General features: G+C 37.4%; 3 protein-coding genes across 3 annotated transcripts; 2 read left to right on the top strand and 1 right to left on the bottom strand.

Moving 5' to 3' along the window:
- Positions 1-5,490: 5,490 nt before the first annotated feature.
- Positions 5,491-13,018, top strand: LOC108985137 (cellulose synthase A catalytic subunit 1 [UDP-forming]-like). Its single transcript, XM_018957320.2, has 14 exons — positions 5,491-5,816; positions 6,831-7,026; positions 7,104-7,285; positions 7,556-7,676; positions 7,783-7,969; positions 8,450-8,716; positions 8,811-9,156; positions 9,689-9,826; positions 9,910-10,035; positions 10,317-10,529; positions 10,628-10,892; positions 11,001-11,197; positions 11,300-11,650; positions 11,990-13,018. The coding sequence occupies exons 1-14, from the start codon at positions 5,736-5,738 to the stop codon at positions 12,578-12,580; spliced, it is 3,261 nt and encodes a 1,086-aa protein (XP_018812865.2). The 5' UTR covers positions 5,491-5,735; the 3' UTR covers positions 12,581-13,018.
- Positions 13,019-13,754: 736 nt separating this feature from the next.
- LOC109016820 (uncharacterized protein At2g34160-like) lies at positions 13,755-16,399 on the top strand. The gene is made up of 5 exons (XM_035693117.1): positions 13,755-13,987; positions 14,616-14,664; positions 15,128-15,190; positions 15,277-15,341; positions 16,096-16,399. Exons 1-5 carry the CDS (start codon positions 13,865-13,867, stop codon positions 16,183-16,185), a joined length of 390 nt encoding a protein of 129 aa, XP_035549010.1. The 5' UTR covers positions 13,755-13,864; the 3' UTR covers positions 16,186-16,399.
- Positions 16,400-16,821: 422 nt separating this feature from the next.
- LOC108985127 (adenine nucleotide transporter BT1, chloroplastic/mitochondrial-like) lies at positions 16,822-19,891 on the bottom strand. Its single transcript, XM_035693381.1, has 3 exons — positions 18,951-19,891; positions 17,935-18,096; positions 16,822-17,794 (listed from the first exon to the last, which is right to left on the bottom strand). The coding sequence occupies exons 1-3, from the start codon at positions 19,503-19,505 to the stop codon at positions 17,321-17,323; spliced, it is 1,191 nt and encodes a 396-aa protein (XP_035549274.1). The 5' UTR covers positions 19,506-19,891; the 3' UTR covers positions 16,822-17,320.
- Between the last annotated feature and the right edge of the window lie 1,136 nt (positions 19,892-21,027).

Below are 21,027 nucleotides of genomic sequence, written 5' to 3'. Positions count from 1 at the left end.
ATTTAACCTTGAGGAATCATCTTTTGATTTGACTATAATATAGCCGTACGTGAATATCACAACGTACCTATTTTACTTTGGTTCGAAGAAGAAAGCTGATCAAAAGTAAACAAAAGTCACGCATACATATAATTAAATGTGATAAATTAAATTCTTATATTAAATTTTTGTTTGAGTTTTATGACATAACTTTTGAGAGATTTAAATGGTATATTCTATAATATTTATTGTTGTCAGTAATTTTTTCAAATAGTACTAAATATTCAATAAATAGTACCATTACAAGATAAATGAGTATTTTTTACGTATTATTTGCGACAATAAATAACTATTTACAACAAAAACAGACTCATTCTGATAAGAAATAATTATTTTCTTATAAAATAACTGATTACAAATAAATAATTTCTTGTAGTAGTGAGTATACAACCCACGCTTTGTATTTTTTTTCCCAATTCAAGCCAGCCTATTTTTTCTCAAACAAATCAACCTCTCTAGCAATCATTTTCTCGATATTTGCATTGATGCCCTTTAAAAATTTTTGAATTTGGTTGTTTCCTGACATTCAACATTAACCAATGTCTCATTTTATTAATGAAAATGCTCCTTTTCCCTTCTTCCACATTGGATATTACTTTCGTGAGAATCCAAATAAAGGAAACATCCATATTTTCTTGCCTCATATAGTGTATTTGTTAATATACTTTATTAACAACATATAGTGTATTTGTTGTTAATATACTTTATTACATTTTATAACCAAAGTACACATATATATATATATGAATGTAAAGTGATAGTGTGATACTTTTTGTTATTCTACTTTTATTTTATGTTCATTATATAGTTATGTTTTCTATTATTTCAGATTTCTTATTTGCTTTAGTTCATGGATATTCCAGCGGATTCGAGTGCGAGCTCTCCTTTTCAGGCCGAAGGCACCCCTACCCCTACACCTACACCTACACCTACACCTACCCCTCCTACTCATACCCCTACCCCTAGCCCTACGGCACCTTGCCCCGCCCCCAAGCCCAGCAAGAAACCTGCTTCAATAGTTTGGACTCATTTCACCAAATTAGAGGGTGGTGACTCAAGTAACCCCCAAGCCAAGTGTAACCATTGTGGCAAAATTTATGGATGCCACTATAGGAAACATGGCACCTCTCAATTAAAGGTGCACTTAGAAGAGCAATGCAAAAAAAGTCCAATATTAAGATCATTACAAGATAAAAGCCAATCTAGGCTAGAAGTTGGACTTAAAAAAATGACGGATGGGACTAGTGGGGGTGCAAGTTTGAGGGGGTATACTAAGTATGATCCCGATGAGTGTAGAAGACATCTAGCTCGTATGGTCATAATGGACGAGCTACCTTTTCAAATTGTAGACGGGAAAGGGTTCCAGGCGTATTCTCACTACTTGGAACCAATGTTTAATATTCTCTCTCGCCACACGGTGGCAAAGGATGTAAAAAAGCATTTTTACATTGAAAAGGAGAAGTTGAGGGGTCAATTGGCAGATCAATTTGTTTGTCTCACCACTGACACTTGGACATCGATCCAAAATTTTAATTATATGTCTTTGACTGTGCATTTTATTGATTGCCATTGGACATTACACAAGAAAATCATAAAATTTTGTAAAATCACCGATCATAAGGGTGAGACAGTTGGGAAGGCCTTGGAGGCTTCAATAAAAGAGTGGGGTTTGAGCCGAGTTGTTACAGTCACAGTCGATAATGCCTCGTCTAACGATGTTGCATTAGGACATTTGAGAACTTATCTTAGAGAGGCAAATAAGACACTTATGGGTGGTGAGTGTCTGCATGTGAGATGTGCAGCACATATTCTGAATTTGATTGTAAGTGATGGTTTGAGAGATCTTCATGACTCGATTGCTCGAGTTAGGACTGCTGTGAGATGGGTGAGATCTTCTCCTTCAAGGTTGGAGAAATTCAAGGTTGCTGCGAGATCTGCGGGTCTAACATCTAAGAAGGGTCTTTGTACTGATATGCCTACACGATGGAACTCAACATTTCTGATGTTAGAGGCGGCCCAAGAATATAGGCTGGCATTTGCATTATTGGGTGATGAAGACATCCAATATGTAAAATATTTTGATGATCACGGGGGATTGGGGAAACCCGTAGCTGATGATTGGGAAGTTGTAACTATTTTTGTAGACTTTTTGAGGCTTTTTTACGATATCACCACGAGGCTATCTGGAACTTTGTACCCTACATCCAATGTTGTATGCCAGCAAATATGTAGGGTAAAAGAAGAATTAGATGACATGGTCGCGGGTGGTCACATTAGGCTGCGGGAGATGGCATTGATTATGAGGTCAAAGTACGACAAGTATTGGGGAGATTTAACTAGAGCTAATATTTTGTTATATGTAGCTGTCGTATTTGACCCGAGGTATAAGTTGGATGGCATGATATTTGGATTGGGCCTTGCGTACGGGCAAGTATGGGCGGAGCTTATTGCAACAAGGGTTCGGGAAACCCTTACTAGATTATTTGATGAGTTTTCCACCTTGCGGGGTGGTAATATTGCGGCACCTACATCTACCCCCTCAGCCTCAGGCTCACAGTTTCCTGAAGTCGAGAGTGGGAAAAGGCGTAGATTGGAGTGGGGTGAGAGGTATGAGCAGGCCCCCTTCCTCCGGACTTCTGTAGAGGCTCAGTCAGAGATAGACAGATACTTAGCAGCAGAGATGCTACCATTTTCACGAGATTTCGATATATTAAGTTGGTGGAAGGTGAATGCTGTGAAGTATCCCATCCTTGGAGAGATAGCCCGCTCACTTTTGGCCATCCCTGTTAGCACAGTAGCCTCAGAGTCGGCCTTTAGCACCGGAGGACGTGTATTAGATTCATTTCGGAGTTCATTAGCTCCTGCCACTGTGGAGGCTTTGATTTGCACCCAGAATTGGATCAAGGGAACTCCAATTCATGTTCCGGATGTTCTTGAGTATGAGGAGGCCGACGTCGAGGAGGAGGGTGATGATCAATCTGGATCTGGTATTTATTCTAATTTCTTATTTTCATTTATTTATTTTCATTTAATTGGTATTCATTAATTTCATTTCAAATTTAATACTTATAGTGATACATGAGACGGCGTCTACGGCTACCTCCGATGCAGTATGACTTTTGTATTGGACTCACCATTGCCATGGTTTGCATAATTTCTTCCCTAATTGTTTGTTTATAACTTTTTAATTCTAATTTGTTTTATTTTTAACTTATTAATATTTCAGGTTTTTTGACTTATTAACTTTTTTTTTAACTTATTGATTTTCAGTCTCGCAGCAGTCGCTCAGTGAACTCACAACTACGGCTCCACCCCTAAAATTAATTTTCTTAATTTACAATTATTGTAATGTTTCTACAATAGTTAATTATACAATTTGTAATATTTATTTTTTTTAGAAGAGTTTGTAATAGTGTAATAGTTTATTAGTTCTCTTAATTTGTATAATTGTAAACTATTTATTGTAGCAGTGTCTTATTGCTTTAGTGATGAATATTACTTAATTATTTAATAGTTAAAACTTAATATCTACTTATCAAAAAAAAAATAGTTCTTTTCTGTTTTTAATTTTATATTTTTTTTAATATAAATAATGGGTCCAAAGTGGCCCAAAACGAATTCTGGGCCCAAAGGGGCCCAAAAACTGATTCTGGGCCATTTATGGCCCAGAAAAAAGTACTGGGCCGGAGGCCCAGTACTCAGTACGGGGGTGCGGACGGGTGGGGGTCCACCCCCGCACCCCGGGCAGCGGACGGGGGACCCCGCCCCCGCCCATGCGGGGGCGAGGTCCGGGGGAAAAAATCTCCCCCCGCATATGCGGGGGCGGGTGGCGGGGGAGGGGTGGCCCCGCCCCGTAGGGGGCGGGTATCACCCCTAGTTTGGATATGGAGATTATTTTTTTATTATAAATTTTTTATATTTTTTATATAAAATATAATAAATAATTAAAATCGTCTAAATTCATTCCATCTCACTTCTTCAAAATCGACTCCACCGACAGCCACTCTGAGTCCGGAACCTGAAGCTACCGACATTTACCGGTAAACCCATAGGACAGGCTGTTTTTTTTTTTTTTTTTCTCAGCATAGTACAGGCTGTTAACAGTAGAGAACAAGTATTGTTAAAATCGAAAAAAAAAACTATCGACATTAAGATGCCTGTCCCTTCCGAACCCAATTCGATAGAGACTACCTAGCGGGAACTACTGCACTCGTGTCGCAATGTTATTGGGAAAAACCGAGAGAAGGTCATAAAACCTGAATTTTCTCTCTGTTTAAAACCAATCTGATATTGACACGTCTCCAACGAATTCACATTTTTCTACGAATCAACGGGTGTGAACTGTGAAGTTTCAAGTTTTCAACCATACATGTAAAGTGGCTTTAAGTTGGAGTGAGCCGGTTCACAATTGGTCCGATTGTTAAAAGACAAAATGGAAGTAAAATAATTTAAATATCTCTTATATTTAATTAAATAAATAATATTCAAATTAGTAAACTTAAAAGATTTCATACTCTCATTCTAAAAAATAAGCATTACTCTAGATTGTGTTTAGATATTAAACTGAATTAAATTAAATTGAGATGATAAAATATTATTATTATTTAAAAATTTAAAAATTTTAAATTATTTATTATATTTTATATTAAAATTTGAAAAAATTATAATGATAAATTTAGATTCTAAACGAAGTTGAAAATAATTATATTTACAAATTAATATTAAGTTAGATAAAAGAGATATAGCTGACCCCGTATTGACATAAAATCAACTTTTCAGTATCTTATATTTTAAACATTTAATGTGTTATTATATTATTGTCAATAACACATTATTCACATAATTTAAATGATAAGATTTAATTTATAATATTTAGATTTTTAAATTTATCTTTTAAATTAAATTATGTCATGTAAATATTTTATTATATATATATATATTATATACGTTGGCTTATAAATAAAATTTTTTAAAATTTCATTTAATTGAATGAAATTTAATTACTATTTTCGAATTTCATTCAATTTCACTTTGTGATTTATTGAATGAATTAAATGATAAAGAAACATGTCATTTAATATAAAGTTTCACATCAAATATTTTGCATAATATATATACATTATATTATCATCTCACTGAATAAGATGTAACACATTTATCATTATTAAATGATTATTTATTACATACTTATTTATCACCTAATAAAAATGAATGTACTGCATACTATTTAGTATGATCAAAATAAAATGAGAGTATATATATATCATATTTTATTTAATGAGATGAAATTATAATAACGGAATGGTATATAGAATTATATATATATATATAATATGTACACGTAAATGTGAGCTGCCACTTGCCGTAGCCTATACTTGTGACTAGTTGTGAGTACTGTCCGCGGAGCCGCGCTGGGTTTAGGAAAGAGCTACCGGTCCAGCCGGTAGGAACATTGCATCACTACTACTGATATCAACACTAATAAAGTAAATTCACAAGACAAGACTGAAAAAGGACAGTCATAGCCGGAGCAGAAGATTCAGACAGAGATGGCGTATTGAAAGGGCGAAGAATTCACAGCCTCTGCACCATTCTCCCCTTCTCTCCCATACTCCCACGACACTTTTATCAGATCTTTCTGAGTTTGACAGCGAGATAATATCAATTTGAGGGAATTGGAGAATTGAGAAAACAACATGGAAGCAAATGCGGGAATGGTGGCTGGGTCGTACAAGAGGAACGAGCTGGTTCAGATTCGCCACGATTCCGACAATGGGGTTAGTATAATCGATATGCCCATTTCGGATTTTTTCAGTCCCATAAATACTCTCTCTCTCTCTCTCTCAAATGTAGTCTATTAAAATCTCTCTCTCTTGTGGTCTTCATAGTTAAGGATTTGTATATTCTGGTCGCTCAGTATGGCGATCGTTACATGTTTTTCTTTGTTTGCATTGTGGTGCTTGGATCCAGTTTTCAATTCTGTGGGAGTGAGTGAGTGTCAACTCAAAGTCCATACTGTTTATTCTGGAACTGGATAGTAGGTAGGGGTTGTTTCAGTCAGTTTGGAGATTTTTCATTTGAATCTATCAATTTGAACTTTTTGCAGTCCTGATCTTGTGGAATTATTGGATCTATCTATTTTTTCATTGTTCCTCTGAGTAGAATATTTGATTTCGATGCACCGGATGGTTATTTGTTTTTGACAGATTTTTTTGGGTGAAATTTGTCCTATTAATTACTCGTTTTTATATTTACTAGTAAGACTTAAAAAAAAAAAAAAGACTGATGGTACTTTATTTGGGAGCATTTAAGCTTTGATTTGGATAGTTCAGCTGAGATCTCCAAAGTTAAGCTCCGTGGAATTATACTCTTTTTCGTGAACGTGGATGATATAAGCCGTTGCCCACCATACAAGACTACTAGGTCTGACTTTGGTCTCAATCAGCATACACACACGAGATCTGCTCAAGCTGTGTTGGTTACCTGGTTTTCCTGAATTCTTTCTGTGAGAGAGTTATGTAATTATTTAGCTATAAATATTTTGTCTATTGTTTCTGTCATTCTGAAATGTATTCTATAATAAGGAACGCTATCCTGGTTTCTGAAATGCCAAATAACGTGCCATTGCATTTTCGTAGTTAGAAACTTCTATTTAAAATGGGGGTAGTAGGCATAATTAAATTCATATTTATAAAGTTGCAATAGTTGCTTATTTAAGTATATATTACGCTGTTTTGGATTATTTATCTTTTCCGTACTCTTGGTTCTTACGTTATCTCTGTAAAATGCAGCCCAAGCCCTTGAAGCATTTGAATGGCCAAATATGTCAGATTTGTGGTGATACCGTTGGACTTACAGCAAGTGGTGATGTCTTTGTTGCTTGCAATGAGTGTGCATTCCCTGTTTGTCGGCCTTGTTATGAGTATGAGCGGAAAGATGGGAACCAGTCTTGTCCTCAGTGCAAGACTAGATATAAGAGGCACAAAGGTTAGCTTGCCCTGAGTCCATTGTTAATTTGCAGTTTTACATTTAGGAATCTAATTAACATGATCTATGTACTTCAGGGAGTCCTCGAGTGGATGGAGATGATGATGAGGATGATGTTGATGATCTAGAGAATGAGTTCAATTACACCCAAGGAAATAGCAAAGCAAGACGCCAGTGGCAGGGTGAAGATGCTGAACTCTCGTCTTCATCTAGACATGAATCTCAACAACCGATTCCCCTTCTTACAAATGGGCAGCCGGTATGCAATTAGAGAAATCCCTTGGACTTTTTTTCTGTTCATGTCTTTGTGGCACTACTTCTGTATCAGAAACCAAAGTTTGGGTGATTGATGTGATTTGCATTCTTTTGGAAATTTTATAAGTTGCAGCATTTTTTGCCGTTTCCAGCAACTTTTTCTTACCAACTTTGCAAGCGTTAATTAAAACTTTCATGTCTTATGTGCTTGATTTTTCCAATTGATGTTCTTGGTGATGTTTTCCTACCTTTTGAGATGGCAACAAATTTTCAGGTCTCTGGTGATTTTCCATGTGCCGCATCTGACAACCAATCTGTACGAAGCACATCAGGTCCGTTGGGCCCTTCAGAAAAGCATGCCCACTCCCTTCCTTATATTGATCCAAAGCTTCCAGGTAGTCAAGAAACTTGAATTTGTTCATTTAGAAATCCTCGCATGCTTTTGTATTTCTTGTATGGACTTCATCAACTGTTGGTTGATCATGTCATTTATTTCTATAGTTCCAGTGAGAATCGTTGACCCATCAAAGGACTTGAATTCTTATGGCCTTGGAAATGTTGACTGGAAGGAAAGGGTTGAAGGTTGGAAACTCAAACAGGAGAAAAATATGACGCAGGTGACCAGTCGATACACTGAAGGGAAGGGAGATATGGAAGGCACCGGTTCCAATGGAGAAGAACTCCAAATGTGAGCATCCCAAATATAAAATATTTATCACCTTGCACTTTTGTTGGTTGAGTTTTATTAATTATCATTGTTTCCTTGATAAATGGATTTGATGATAATTTCTCACGCCACATTGTAATTAATGGAAATTTTCTTTGGCCTGAATAGCATCTGAATTCGTTATATTTCTTGGAATGTGTACATTTTGAGATTCTGTAATGATCTACTTATAAAAAAGGGATTCTGTAATGATCTTTCTTATCATTTTTTATGATAACTTGCACCCCCTCAATTATGTCTCCATCTATGACTTCATATGTTTTATATGATAACATATCTTTAACGTTCAATATGGCCATGGTATAATGTTGTAGCATGCATTGGTGCCTTTTATATTCTTTAGATTGACACTGGAATGGATTCTTTTCCTTGCTCGCACAGTGTATTAAGCATTCTTTTGTGCATGTTTTATTGGTGAATTGAAAATCTTTTTTGTCACAGGGCTGATGATGCTCGGCAACCGTTGAGTCGTGTGGTTCCTATTTCTTCTTCACATCTGACACCTTATCGTGTCGTTATCATACTACGGCTTATTATTTTGGGATTTTTCTTACAATACCGTGTAACTCACCCAGTCAAAGATGCATACCCATTGTGGCTAACATCAGTTATTTGTGAGATCTGGTTTGCTTTATCTTGGCTTCTGGATCAGTTCCCAAAATGGTCTCCAATCAACCGTGAGACCTACCTTGACAGGCTTGTATTGAGGTAAGTTTATTTCATTCTAATTGTGACAGTGCTTCATTTTATGTGTATTTTGAACATGGAGGAGTTTTCTTGGTGACATTTTCAAACTCTGCAGATACGATAGGGAAGGAGAACCATCACAGCTGGCTCCTGTAGACGTTTTTGTTAGTACTGTGGATCCCCTAAAAGAGCCCCCTCTCGTTACAGCAAACACCGTTTTGTCCATACTTGCTGTGGATTACCCTGTCGACAAGGTCTCATGCTATGTTTCAGATGATGGGTCAGCAATGTTGACCTTTGAAGCCCTTTCTGAAACTGCGGAGTTTGCTAGGAAGTGGGTGCCCTTTTGCAAGAAGCACAACATTGAGCCTAGGGCCCCTGAGTTTTACTTTGCCCAGAAAATTGATTACTTGAAAGACAAAATACAACCTTCATTTGTGAAAGAGCGGCGGGCAATGAAGGTCAGTTAGCATTGCCATGATGAATCAATATGTTTCTCCGGTGTGCATGGTAGCACCTTCTTCTTGTTAATAAAATGATCTTATAGAAAAAATAGATGGATCAATATGTTTATTGTGTTTGTGGTAGTTTGTATAGCATCATTCTCTTTCTTGTATTATGTGGTGCATGGTGGAAATGTAAACTTTATTATTGCTGTGGTTTGGTGCTTTTAAAGCTGTCTACTCTTGTCTCATTTGTCACGGTTGCAATAATAAAGTTAACGTGTATCATGTAATTATGTATGTATTATCTAATTATGTATGTCGTTCTTTTTATGGATCTTGGAGCAACTATTGAAACGAAAAAGCTTTTATGCTTTAAGATGTAATGTTATTGACTGAGAACTATAACAATTCAATCATTTAAGAAAACTAATTTTAAAAGCATATTATTCTGGAGAATTTGATAAGTATTAACATAAGAATTTTATAGGTAGATACAATATTTAAACTTTGTGTGTCAGCGGAACTTTGAAACCATTTTGTTTCTCAGAGAGAATATGAAGAATTCAAGGTACGGATCAATGCCCTTGTTGCCAAAGCACAGAAGACGCCGGAAGAAGGTTGGACAATGCAGGATGGCACTCCATGGCCTGGAAATAATCCTAGAGATCATCCAGGAATGATTCAGGTATCATCTTTTTTTCCTAGTGGTTTTTGGAACTGCTTCCATGATATTCTTCTCACAATATTTTAAATTGGGTGGAAGAACAGGTGTTCTTAGGACATAGTGGGGGGCTTGATACAGATGGAAATGAGCTACCTCGACTTGTTTATGTTTCTCGTGAGAAGCGGCCTGGCTTCCAGCATCACAAGAAGGCTGGAGCAATGAACGCATTGGTTTGTCTACTGAAGGCCTTTTATTATTATAATACGATAGTTATCTTAGTCATTTAAAAACATAATAGTTACCTTTGTCCACAATTCGAGGTAGTGCCAGTCAATGAATTTTTTGAAAATAACCCCTTTCTTCTTCAATAGAAGGACATCACAATTCTTTGTACCCTGGTTTGGAAATTACCTGCGTTTCTATTAGTTGCCTGATGGATTGAGGTGGATCATCATATGAGTAGGTTGTTTAAGCCATGTTTTCTGACTCGGTTTCATCTTATGTTCTGCAGATCCGAGTTTCTGCTGTCCTAACCAATGGTGCATATCTTCTGAACGTTGACTGTGATCACTACTTTAATAACAGTAAAGCTCTCAAAGAAGCCATGTGTTTCATGATGGACCCTGGTTTTGGAAAAAAAACCTGTTATGTACAGTTCCCACAGCGTTTTGATGGCATTGACTTGCATGATCGATATGCTAACCGCAATATTGTCTTCTTTGATGTAGGTTCCACTGGATATTTCACTGGAAAATATTTTTCCATGTTACATTTTATTGTGGTTGGACTTAAGTACAATCTTGTATTTGTTGTGTTTTTTAGATCAACTTAAAAGGGCTGGACGGGATTCAGGGTCCTGTCTATGTGGGAACTGGTTGCTGTTTCAACAGGCAAGCTCTATATGGGTATGATCCAGTGTTAACTGAGGAAGATTTGGAACCAAATATTATTGTCAAGAGTTGTTGTGGTTCAAGAAAGAAGGGAAAGGGTGGCAATAAGAAGTACATTGACAAGAAGAGGGCAATGAAAAGAACCGAATCCACCATTCCCATTTTTAATATGGACGACATTGAGGAGGGTGTTGAAGGTTGGTTTTCTGTTTCCCCAAGTTTAAGTAAGAATAATTTTTCAAACTAAATGATGGTTTGGTGCGTCTATGCGTTGTAATGTGAACTCCATTTGCCTTCTTCCACAGGATATGATGATGAGAGATTGCTTCTTATGTCTCAAAAGAGCTTAGAGAAGCGTTTTGGTCAGTCTCCTGTTTTTATTGCAGCCACCTTCATGGAACAAGGTGGCATTCCACCAACAACCAACCCTGCAACACTTTTGAAGGAAGCAATCCATGTTATCAGCTGTGGATATGAAGACAAAACTGAATGGGGAAAAGAGGTCAGTTAGTATAGCAATAGAGGACCTAGCAGTGCTAGCACTTAGAATATTCATTTGATGATGTTGTGCTGAAACATTAACTATACTTTTTATTACCACCAGATTGGTTGGATTTATGGTTCTGTCACAGAAGATATTTTAACTGGGTTCAAGATGCATGCTCGTGGTTGGATCTCAATCTATTGTATGCCCGCTCGCCCAGCATTTAAGGGGTCTGCTCCGATCAATCTTTCTGATCGATTGAACCAGGTTCTTCGATGGGCCTTGGGATCAATTGAGATTTTGCTGAGTAGGCATTGCCCCTTGTGGTATGGCTACAATGGGAGACTGAAGCTTTTGGAGAGACTGGCTTACATAAATACTATTGTGTACCCACTGACATCAATCCCACTGATTGCCTACTGCATGCTTCCTGCCTTTTGCCTTCTCACTGGAAAATTTATCATTCCTGAGGTAAGTGATCCTTAATTACAATTAATCAGATGAACTGCTCTAGCCTGCTTGAATTTTTCATTTTCTTATCTTCTGGCATTTGTATGTCATTAAATGGGTGAGGGGGAAACTTTTGGCTGGAAATGTGCAACACAGTATGTTATAAAAGAGTGAAAAAGATCCACTTGGGCAGCAAGAAATATTGTAGGGTCCATTTCATATGTCTATCTCTCTCCCACTTTTTGATAAGTCTATCTCTCTCCCATTGACATGTCTATAATATCTGCATGATCTTTTTGTAACTTATGACTAATAAAAAAATATATATATTTTTGTAACTTATCAAAAACTTTTATGCAGATAAGTAATTTTGCCAGCATGTTGTTTATTCTCCTCTTTGTCTCCATTGCTGCTACTGGAATCCTTGAGCTTAGGTGGAGTGGGGTCAGTATTGAGGACTGGTGGAGGAATGAGCAATTCTGGGTCATCGGTGGTACATCTGCCCATCTCTTTGCAGTCTTTCAAGGGCTCTTGAAAGTGCTTGCTGGGATTGATACCAACTTTACCGTCACTTCAAAGGCATCTGATGAAGATGGAGACTTTGCAGAGCTTTACGTGTTCAAATGGACATCACTTCTCATCCCTCCGACCACAGTTCTTATTGTGAACTTAGTAGGTATTGTGGCTGGTGTTTCATATGCCGTAAACAGTGGATACCAGTCTTGGGGTCCTCTCTTCGGCAGGCTGTTCTTTGCTATATGGGTCATTGCCCATCTGTATCCGTTCCTGAAGGGTTTGTTAGGTCGGCAAAATCGTACCCCGACTATTGTCATTGTATGGTCCATTCTTCTTGCTTCAATTTTCTCCTTATTATGGGTACGGATTGATCCCTTCACCACGGATTCTGCTAAAGCTGCAGCGAGAGGAGGCCAATGTGGCATTAACTGTTAGTTCATTATCTCCTCATTATTCTGTTGCGGGATATGTCATCCCTTTCATTGAAGCTTGCTGTATAAATAACACAAGAAATCAAGATCTCTGCCGCCGCCCCCCAACAGAAAGGAAAGTTGTCTGCTGGATCTATGTCACGTACTCTATTTATGTGTGAAAAGGAGTTAGATGGATGAAAACGTTAGAGAACCACCATATGGATTTTTTTGTTCCATCTCTCTAAAAAAGTGTGTATGTTGGTACCTCATAAGGTCTGTCTCCAACTTGTCTAAAGTTATTGTTTGTGCAGTTCTGTGATCATTTTTGTCTAGGAATTTGAGCATATCCAAACGATATATGCGAGTGCTTACGGTACTCTGAAAGAATTATTCTTTTGATGCCTAGATATGTTATCATTTGGTGTGATGGTGGAATAAAAATTATATTATGTATTATCAATATCCATCTCAGATCTGAGAGATCCCTTACTAAAGAGATCTGATGGCAAGGGTTACTTTATGTCATCTTACTGAACTTGTTATTCTTAGCGATTCTCAAATTGGATATGGATACACTTACAATCCCTTTATAACTCATTTTAAATCAATCAAACTACTTGTGGCAGTTTATTAAAAATTAATTTTAATTTTACATAGCTACCCTTCATTTTAAGGGTAACATTGAACATTCTATATTAAATGATTCTTAAATTAGGCTTCTTGATGTTTATTTAGAGAAGTTCTTAGAATGCTAACGAGAATATGAAAGGATGATTCGTAATCAATGCCCATTAAAAAATAGAAAATAAATTTGATAGTGTAGGTTTTTTTAAAGAGAATGCGTAAAACCTACACTTGATTGTCATTTATTTTTGTAGATAAGTTGAGATAAAAATTAAAAGTTGAATAAAATATTATTAAAATATATTTTTTTAAGATTATTTTTGTTCTGAGAATTGAAAAAATTGAATTGTTTATTTTATTTTATGTAGAAATTTGTAAAAATTATAATGATTAGATAATATGAGATAAAAAATTTTGTAAAAATAAATAAAAATTTTTGTAAAAATGAACGAGATAGTAATTGATCTTGTCGACTTTGGGTCAGTGTATTGTTCTGTGAAAGCCCAAAAGCCCACGACATGAACAGCGATGTTCTAAACCTGTTAACCCAATTGATCAAAAACCCTTGACTCCAGTGCTGGTCGAAAGAAGGGTTTTTCAGCTTTAAAGCCCTCTCCATCGTCCCAATCTGCTTCAGAGAGAAACAAGAGAGAGAACTGTGGGATTAGGAAACAAGTAGAGAATGGAGGGCATCACTGAGGGAGTTAACAATATCAACATCACGGATTCTTCGTCCATCAAGCGGAATCGCATCCAAGTCTCTAACACCAAAAAGCCCCTCTTTTTCTACGTCAATCTCGCCAAGGTTTTTCTTTTTCTTTATTATTATGTATTTATTTTTATATAATTTCACTTTCTCAACATTTCTTAGCGACATTCTCTTCCTTTTTCGTTTGCTAAGAAAACTCGAGGAAATAGAAGAGATTATTCTTTGGTTTTTGCTTCGAACTCTTTTCACTCACGACCGAACGGTCTGGTGTTAACCGTGTTATTTACCGTTATTTAATCTTATCTCCCTTTTTGTATTAGTTAATAATATCTGTTCGTTCGTCGCTTCTACGAACTGGGCTCTCACGCTAGGATTTCGTTTCATATTGCCTGCGTTTGATTGCTGAGAATATTTTTTTTAATCGTAATGCTAGTTTTTGCACATTATGCTCTGTTTTTACCCATTGAGAAAAAAGAGCATTGTGCTCTGTTTTATGAGACTCTAGTTAGTCATATTCGCTGGTTAGTGTTCAGGGTTTTTACATGCTCTTTGTTGCCGGCATGATTGAGCTTATGTCGAGCGTAAATGAAAGGATTTTTTTTCCTGGGATTAGGAAAGTTAATGGGCTCTGACAGTCCGATTAGGCCGACTTGGTTGTGCATGTCCCGTTATATCTCTTTGCCCTTTCTTTTAGTAATTATGTGATTTAAAATTTTTTTTCCAGAGGTACATGCAGCAACACAACGAGGTGGAACTGTCTGCGCTGGGAATGGGTAGTTTTTTAACCCTCTGTTTGTTTCCTTGTGTACCATGTAGTTCTAGTATCTCAATATGGATGTCGTTTCTTATACATATATTTTTTTGTTATTGATATCTTTTGGATGCTGGAAATGCATTTAATATTTTTGAATTCAACCCTTCTCTTGCCGATCACAGGCGTTTGGTGATGGGTTGCTAAGTTTGCTGATTGCAACTTAGGAATTCGATTTTTATATTTACCATGTCTGTTGAACTGTGAACATCTGATAAATTCTTGTATTACTATATATTGTCTTTGAGATGTTCAACTGCAAGATGGACTGCCATCATCCTTGTAGAAGACATGATTGTGCACAATACGTGTATAGTATATTCAAAGAAGTGGGGAACTATACATTTTTTGGACTGATATAATTTATACTGTTGAGAGGTTTTCTTGTATTTCTTAAAGGATGGACTTTTATGTTGTATCTCCAGCTATTGCCACGGTGGTTACTATTGCTGAGATTTTGAAGAACAATGAACTGGCTGTTGAGAAGAGTGAGATCCTTGCTCCTTTTCCAAATTTCATTTTTCTCTCAATCTTACTCTGAAAACTTAGCTTTGGTGAAAAACAATGCATACAGGGATCGTGACTTCCACTGTTGACATGAGAGAGGATGCTGGAGGGCGGCCCATTCAAAAGGCAAAGGTAAAGTGTGAACGTAATATATGTTGGAAATCTAAAGAGAATATATAACCAGGCACCATCTGGTTATGTTGATAACATTTACATTTTGGTTTTGATATTTATTGATTGGTGGACCATCAATACTGGTAAGTTGGGTGCATGATCATCCATTTCCTTATTGCTAGCACATATGATTTTATTTATTGATGACATCCGGGCAACCCTTTCTGATTGAAGTGTTATGTGAGTATCGTTCTTCTTTTAGGAGCTGCTTGAGGATGTGCCACTTTGTTTCAAATATAAGATGACTGTACTTTTGATGAATTCCCCTTCATCCAATATAGCCACTTAGGTCTACATGGTGTGTGATCTGCTTCTATAGAAGTGGGTGTGTCAAACCCCTTAGAAGAGCTAGTAATTTCCATGAATTAGGTGCTTATGTTTGAGAACTTTAGGTTTTCAGGCCCTTCAGTCTGTTGACTATTGACTGTCCTCTGGTAGATGATGATTCAGTCACATTCAAAGTACTAGCGTGTATGATTTCAAAAAGGGTGTTCATGACTTGTTGATTCTTATCTATAGCTGCATTTGCTATAGTGTTGACTGTCCCATCAAACCAGCAGCTATTTGTGTCTAGAGGGCAAAGGTTTGGTTGTAGCATGTCTTAACCAAATTACTCTCTTATTCATTCATGTAATTTTAAGCCTGTGACTTTTCTAAGGATTGCAACTCTGATTTTATTTCTAGGCTGATTTTGTGTTGTCTTGTTTGCTAGATTGAAATATTGCTAGGAAAGTCGGAGAAATTTGATGAGTTGATGGCTGCTGCTCAAGAGGAAGCCTTAGATTACGAGGAGCAGAACTGAAGTGAATTGTAGCTTGCAACTATGTGTTTCTTAGATTGGTTTTATTTAGCAAAGTTAACCAGCTTTCATCATATCTCTTTTAGGAATTTTTGTAAACTATATCCTGGCTATTAAAAATTCAAATTCGTTTCTTAGTTAATTGTTGTCACCTCCTTGTTCTTAGATGTGTGGATATTTGGGCCCTCTCTTGGTTGAGCATCGAATTCAGTTGATCTCACTCTTTTGCTGTATAGTGGCCACTTTAATGCGGTTTTTGATCTGGCAGAAGGCCAAGCTTTGTTGGCTTTATCACATTTGGTGACATGCTTAAAACAATGTCACCACGCTGTACTTGATTGTGTCACTTAAGTTACTGATTTCAAAATAAGACTGTGGAAGGCTTTCAAGACTCATCTGCTTGACAATGGAGCTACCAGTTCTGAACTATCATCTTAACCTTTGTGTCGGGAAAAGCCGAAAAAACCATTATCATTTGAAAATGGGAACCGTTTGGAATTGGAACAACAAACCAACAAATGTCTGAACTTAAAAGCAATGGTCTAAAACATTTTCTTGTTTGGAGAAGTTTTCCAAAATTTACGAAACAATTTATCTTATAGCAGCCAATGCATGAAATACGGGTAGTGCCAAACGGTCTAGCTCGAGAAAGTTTATACTCCTACCAGTGTCCACAGCCATCATTCTAACATACTTTAAACTGGTATTCATATATTCCAAAAAAGCATCAGATCTAACCTCACAAACAAGGCTCATTGAACCGAGTCACAAAAAAGGTAGAAATGAAAACGATGATAACAATGGTAATCCAGAGGCAAGTAAATGATAAAAGAATACAATAACTTAACCCAAAAAAAAAAAACAAGTGCTCTAATTCTTCCCTCCTTACTCCGAGAGCGGCATTTTGTGAGATCTTTCAATCCTTTCAAAAAACTCTTATGCTTCCTCAGTCTCTCTACCAGTATCCTCTTGCATGCTCCAGAGCAAATGGAAGATACCCTGGCATTTTGGTGATTTCAAAAAACTCTTTTATGCTTCCTCATTATTCTCTACCAGCATACTCTTGCAAGCTTTGCAGCAAATGAAAAAATAATTCCCGGCATTTTGTGAGATCTTTTGGTACTTCCAAAAAACTCTTTCATGCTTCCTCATTATTCTCTACCAATATCCTCTTGCATGCTTCGTAGCACATGAAAGAAATCCCGGCAGCAGGGACCAACTTCATGCAGCTAGGGCCAAGCCCTCTATATAAACCCTGAATCCCTTCTTGTTCAACTATGCTTGCAAGTGCATGGATCACATTCTTGTATACCTGCCTTCCACTGAGAGCCCCCACCTGCATGTGTTTGCGAGCCACCTCAAGAGGAAAAGTCGCACTACTTGAAATAGCTCCAGCCGCTGACCCAATTAGAAGGGTTTCAATGTTGCCAATCTTCTCTTGCCTATAAATTTTACGATAGGTTTTCCTTAATGTGTCATAGGCAAAGTAATTAGCGGCGGCATATGGAATAACACCAATAAGACTAGGGGTAAGGCCTCTGTAGAGTTCAGCAGGTCCCTCTTCTTTCAGGATTTTTAAAAATGCATCAAAGAGTCCCTTGTAAACACCTCTCTGCAACAGCCACCATCAAATTAACTACCAAATTCATACTCGAGATAGAAACATTTTCTTATAAGTAAAATTTATTAATAAGCGCAAAAGGCACAGCCCAAGTACGTAGGAAGTATACAATATAGAACATGAATGTTTACCTCTACGGTTATTCGGGTCTTGACTAATTCAAGAGGGTATGTGCACAAAGTTGAACTAACTCCAGCACAGGCCCCAGCAACTAGTGAAGCAGGAATTGGGAGTTTAGGCCGTTCCCCAGGTTTGGGTGACAATTTCTTGTTGACTGTATCATAAGCAAATAGCTGGTATAGAAAGCAACGCAAATATTTAGATACAGGACCAAACATTTATTAAATCTAATGTCTTGAAAGTTGACTATACCCTCGATGTATAGAGGTGAGTAGTAAAGATTAATTTTCTTTTGCCACACATCTCTATGGAGAGTACCACAAGAGAATGCACTATATATAACTGCCTCTCTTTTTTCTGTCCAAAACTTAAATACATGAAAATTGGTCCATGGACACATCCAATTCAGATTATAAAGAAAAGGGGACGACAACAGACTAGGAAATAATAGAGAACCTATTTGTAATGGCAAATTAACTCAATTGTTATCAGATCCAATGTAGAAAACTTAACGTAACCAATTGCTAAATTTTATTTCATTTATTATAATTTTTTATTACAAATAATTAGAAGTCCAAGACCGTGTCTTCAGAGATGATATCTCTTATTCTTCGTCAAACAAGATGCATTTTGTGTTTCAAAGTGAAGAATAGACAGTGTAAGTGTGCAACGGCCACCGCCCACAAAAATGCACCATATAACTTTTTTCGATTTGTATATAGGTTTCATAATCTTGACAAGGCAACAAAAGTTCCAAAAATTGATGTTTACCACACCAGAAAATTAACACTTTCCAGCGGGTGATCCAAGACTATTCTTGAGGACTATGTGATGTCATGCCAAAACCATACAAGTATAAATCAGAATTCAGAAGAGTTGGATAATCAGAATAACATCAAGAAAACGTTTTATCACACACGCACACTACTCTCTCTCTCTCTCTCTCTCTCTCTCTCTCCCTCCCACACTAACCATTGTAGTCAAAGAAAGTCAAAAATAAAAACGAAAATATTGCTCTGAAGAATACCTCTATCGCCTTGCTAGGCGCAACCCGAATCACATTGACCAAATTACCCCTAAACAATCCCTTCCACCCATCAGTCTTCATGATATTTTGGAAAACCTCAGTAGTAGAATGCCCACTACTCCCAACCATCAAGTGCGTCCTTATAGTCTCCAGCGGTGCCACTGCCGTCCGCGATATCGCCCCAGCTATTGCGCCGCTTATCAACCTCCTAAGCGACGGATTCGAGACCTTAATTTTCAACTTAAGACCGTTCTTCGTCTTCTTCTTCTTCACAATCCCCTCCTCTTCCCGCACACCAACTATCCGAACCCCCTCCGGGGACGACGTGTACTTGGCGTACAAATCGGTGTACGGAACTTTCACGCCCCTATTGTCTCGGGAGTCTGGAGGATTAGGCGAAACGCCGAATCCCATTCCAACCTGACCGACGCTGGCGAATAAGCCTCCGGGGTGAAAGAACCCCTCTTGAAGGCTCCACTGAGAGCCCAAATCACACACGGAGAAAAACCCATCCCGTTTATCATCGAACAATTGGAGCCCCTCTCTCCTACCCATCAATCAAATGGACCCTGAAATATGCTATCTTTCTTGGGGTTCTAGTGAAAAGCCGAATATTTTGCTTTGATGGGGTTTAAGCGAATTCAGAGCGTTTGGGAGGGCAATTCTCGGTTTGAGGAAATGAGAATGAGAGAGAATCCGTGCAAAGGTTGGCGATGCCGAGAGTGGAGGCGGTGAAAAGGAGAGAAAAATGCTGTGAGGGGAAAGGAAAATCTTAGGGCAAGACCTAACAAAAAGGGAGAGAAAGAGGGTTAGGTGATCTCTCTCTCTCTCTCTCTCTCCCCTCGCCGTGCTGCTGTTTATGTTAACCTTAAATATTCGGTGTTGCTATTTGTTAGGTTTGCCTTCGGCTTTGGTTTGCTTGCCTGTCTCTCGGTGGGTGGGCGGGTGTTGGGTGAGAGTCCAACACTCAAAGGTATCTCTCTCTGGTGGAATAATATTGAGGATGTTCTTGGTATTTGCAATTTACAAACGAACTATTTTACCAAATTATTTTTGTTTGAAAAATGCTATTTATAATTTTATATTTATAATTTTACACACGGAATTATATGTGCTTTCCGGTCACTTATTAAAGTGGTGAAGATTTTAAAATTTGAAATGCAATTTAAAAAAAAAATTATAAAATGAGGTGGATACTCAATACATATAATATTATGCATAAAGTTGTATATACGCGTAGCACTATTTTTTTTAGTAAGAGAAAAGCTAAGGCCGGTCTGGTGCCTTTCGTATTTTTACACCTATCAATGACAATTTACCACATAGGAGTTGCAGGAAACTCTTTTCCCTACTCATCAGTAGCAATTCGTCTCCCCTCTCCCTCGCGCAGCGATTCCTCTCCCCTCCCTCGCGCAATGCCGATTTCCTCTCCTTCTCCCCGTGCCTATTTCCTCACATGCCCTGTTGAAATTGTTGTCGTGAAATTACACAGCCTCAATGTTGTGGTCTCCAAAGTCCAATCCCTCGACCCACTTCACAACCCCCCTCCTGTATTTCTTATATTTGCTCTTCTTTTACTTCCTTATTGTTTCTACTAGATGTGAAGCTCTTCTTTTACTTCCTTATTGTTTCTACTAGATGTGAAGAACCATGCACATGGTAATATTTATTTGAATAGAGAAGAATAAAACAATAAAGAAAGCGAGATAATCATAACTAAGTTATTTACTTGCAGAAGTCGCAATGCATAAGATTTTCTAACAAACTCTCAATCCCTTTCGGCCTCTTCCCTCTTTCTTCTTTACACAAAATCTTGTCTGCAAATAGAATTTTGTAAGTTAAAGGTAAAGAAGGTGGATGCAGGAAAAAAGATAAAACTGGTAGAAAAATACGTGAATATGTCACGGATGACGTATTCCAGTTGAGGATAAAGATAATAAAAGTGTCGTTCTGGGATGTGAGCAATCTTGGGCCAATCCTCACCTCTTTCTCTTGTTCGCATCTTCGTAATAAGATGAGGAAATTATAAATTCTCAACGTTTTTATAGAGGTTAGCTTATGGATTGCTTCAGGCAGT

Source organism: Juglans regia, chromosome 8 (genome assembly GCF_001411555.2).
Source record: "Juglans regia cultivar Chandler chromosome 8, Walnut 2.0, whole genome shotgun sequence".
Lineage (NCBI taxonomy): Eukaryota > Viridiplantae > Streptophyta > Magnoliopsida > Fagales > Juglandaceae > Juglans > Juglans regia.
Note: the sequence above shows the minus strand (reverse complement) of the source record. Positions and strands in the feature narration are given on the sequence as shown.

Coding starts and splice junctions, on each gene's coding strand:
- LOC108985137 (XM_018957320.2), top strand. CDS start 5,736: ATGGAAGCAAATGCGGGAATGGTGGCTGGGTCGTACAAGAGGAACGAG. Junction 5,817..6,830: donor GCCACGATTCCGACAATGGG/GTTAGTATAATC, acceptor TGTAAAATGCAG/CCCAAGCCCTTGAAGCATTT. Junction 11,198..11,299: donor AAACTGAATGGGGAAAAGAG/GTCAGTTAGTAT, acceptor TATTACCACCAG/ATTGGTTGGATTTATGGTTC.
- LOC109016820 (XM_035693117.1), top strand. CDS start 13,865: ATGGAGGGCATCACTGAGGGAGTTAACAATATCAACATCACGGATTCT. Junction 14,665..15,127: donor ACTGTCTGCGCTGGGAATGG/GTAGTTTTTTAA, acceptor TTGTATCTCCAG/CTATTGCCACGGTGGTTACT. Junction 15,191..15,276: donor TGAACTGGCTGTTGAGAAGA/GTGAGATCCTTG, acceptor CAATGCATACAG/GGATCGTGACTTCCACTGTT.
- LOC108985127 (XM_035693381.1), bottom strand. CDS start 19,505: ATGGGTAGGAGAGAGGGGCTCCAATTGTTCGATGATAAACGGGATGGG. Junction 18,097..18,950: donor CGCCTAGCAAGGCGATAGAG/GTATTCTTCAGA, acceptor TTTCTATACCAG/CTATTTGCTTATGATACAGT. Junction 17,795..17,934: donor AGACCCGAATAACCGTAGAG/GTAAACATTCAT, acceptor TGGCTGTTGCAG/AGAGGTGTTTACAAGGGACT.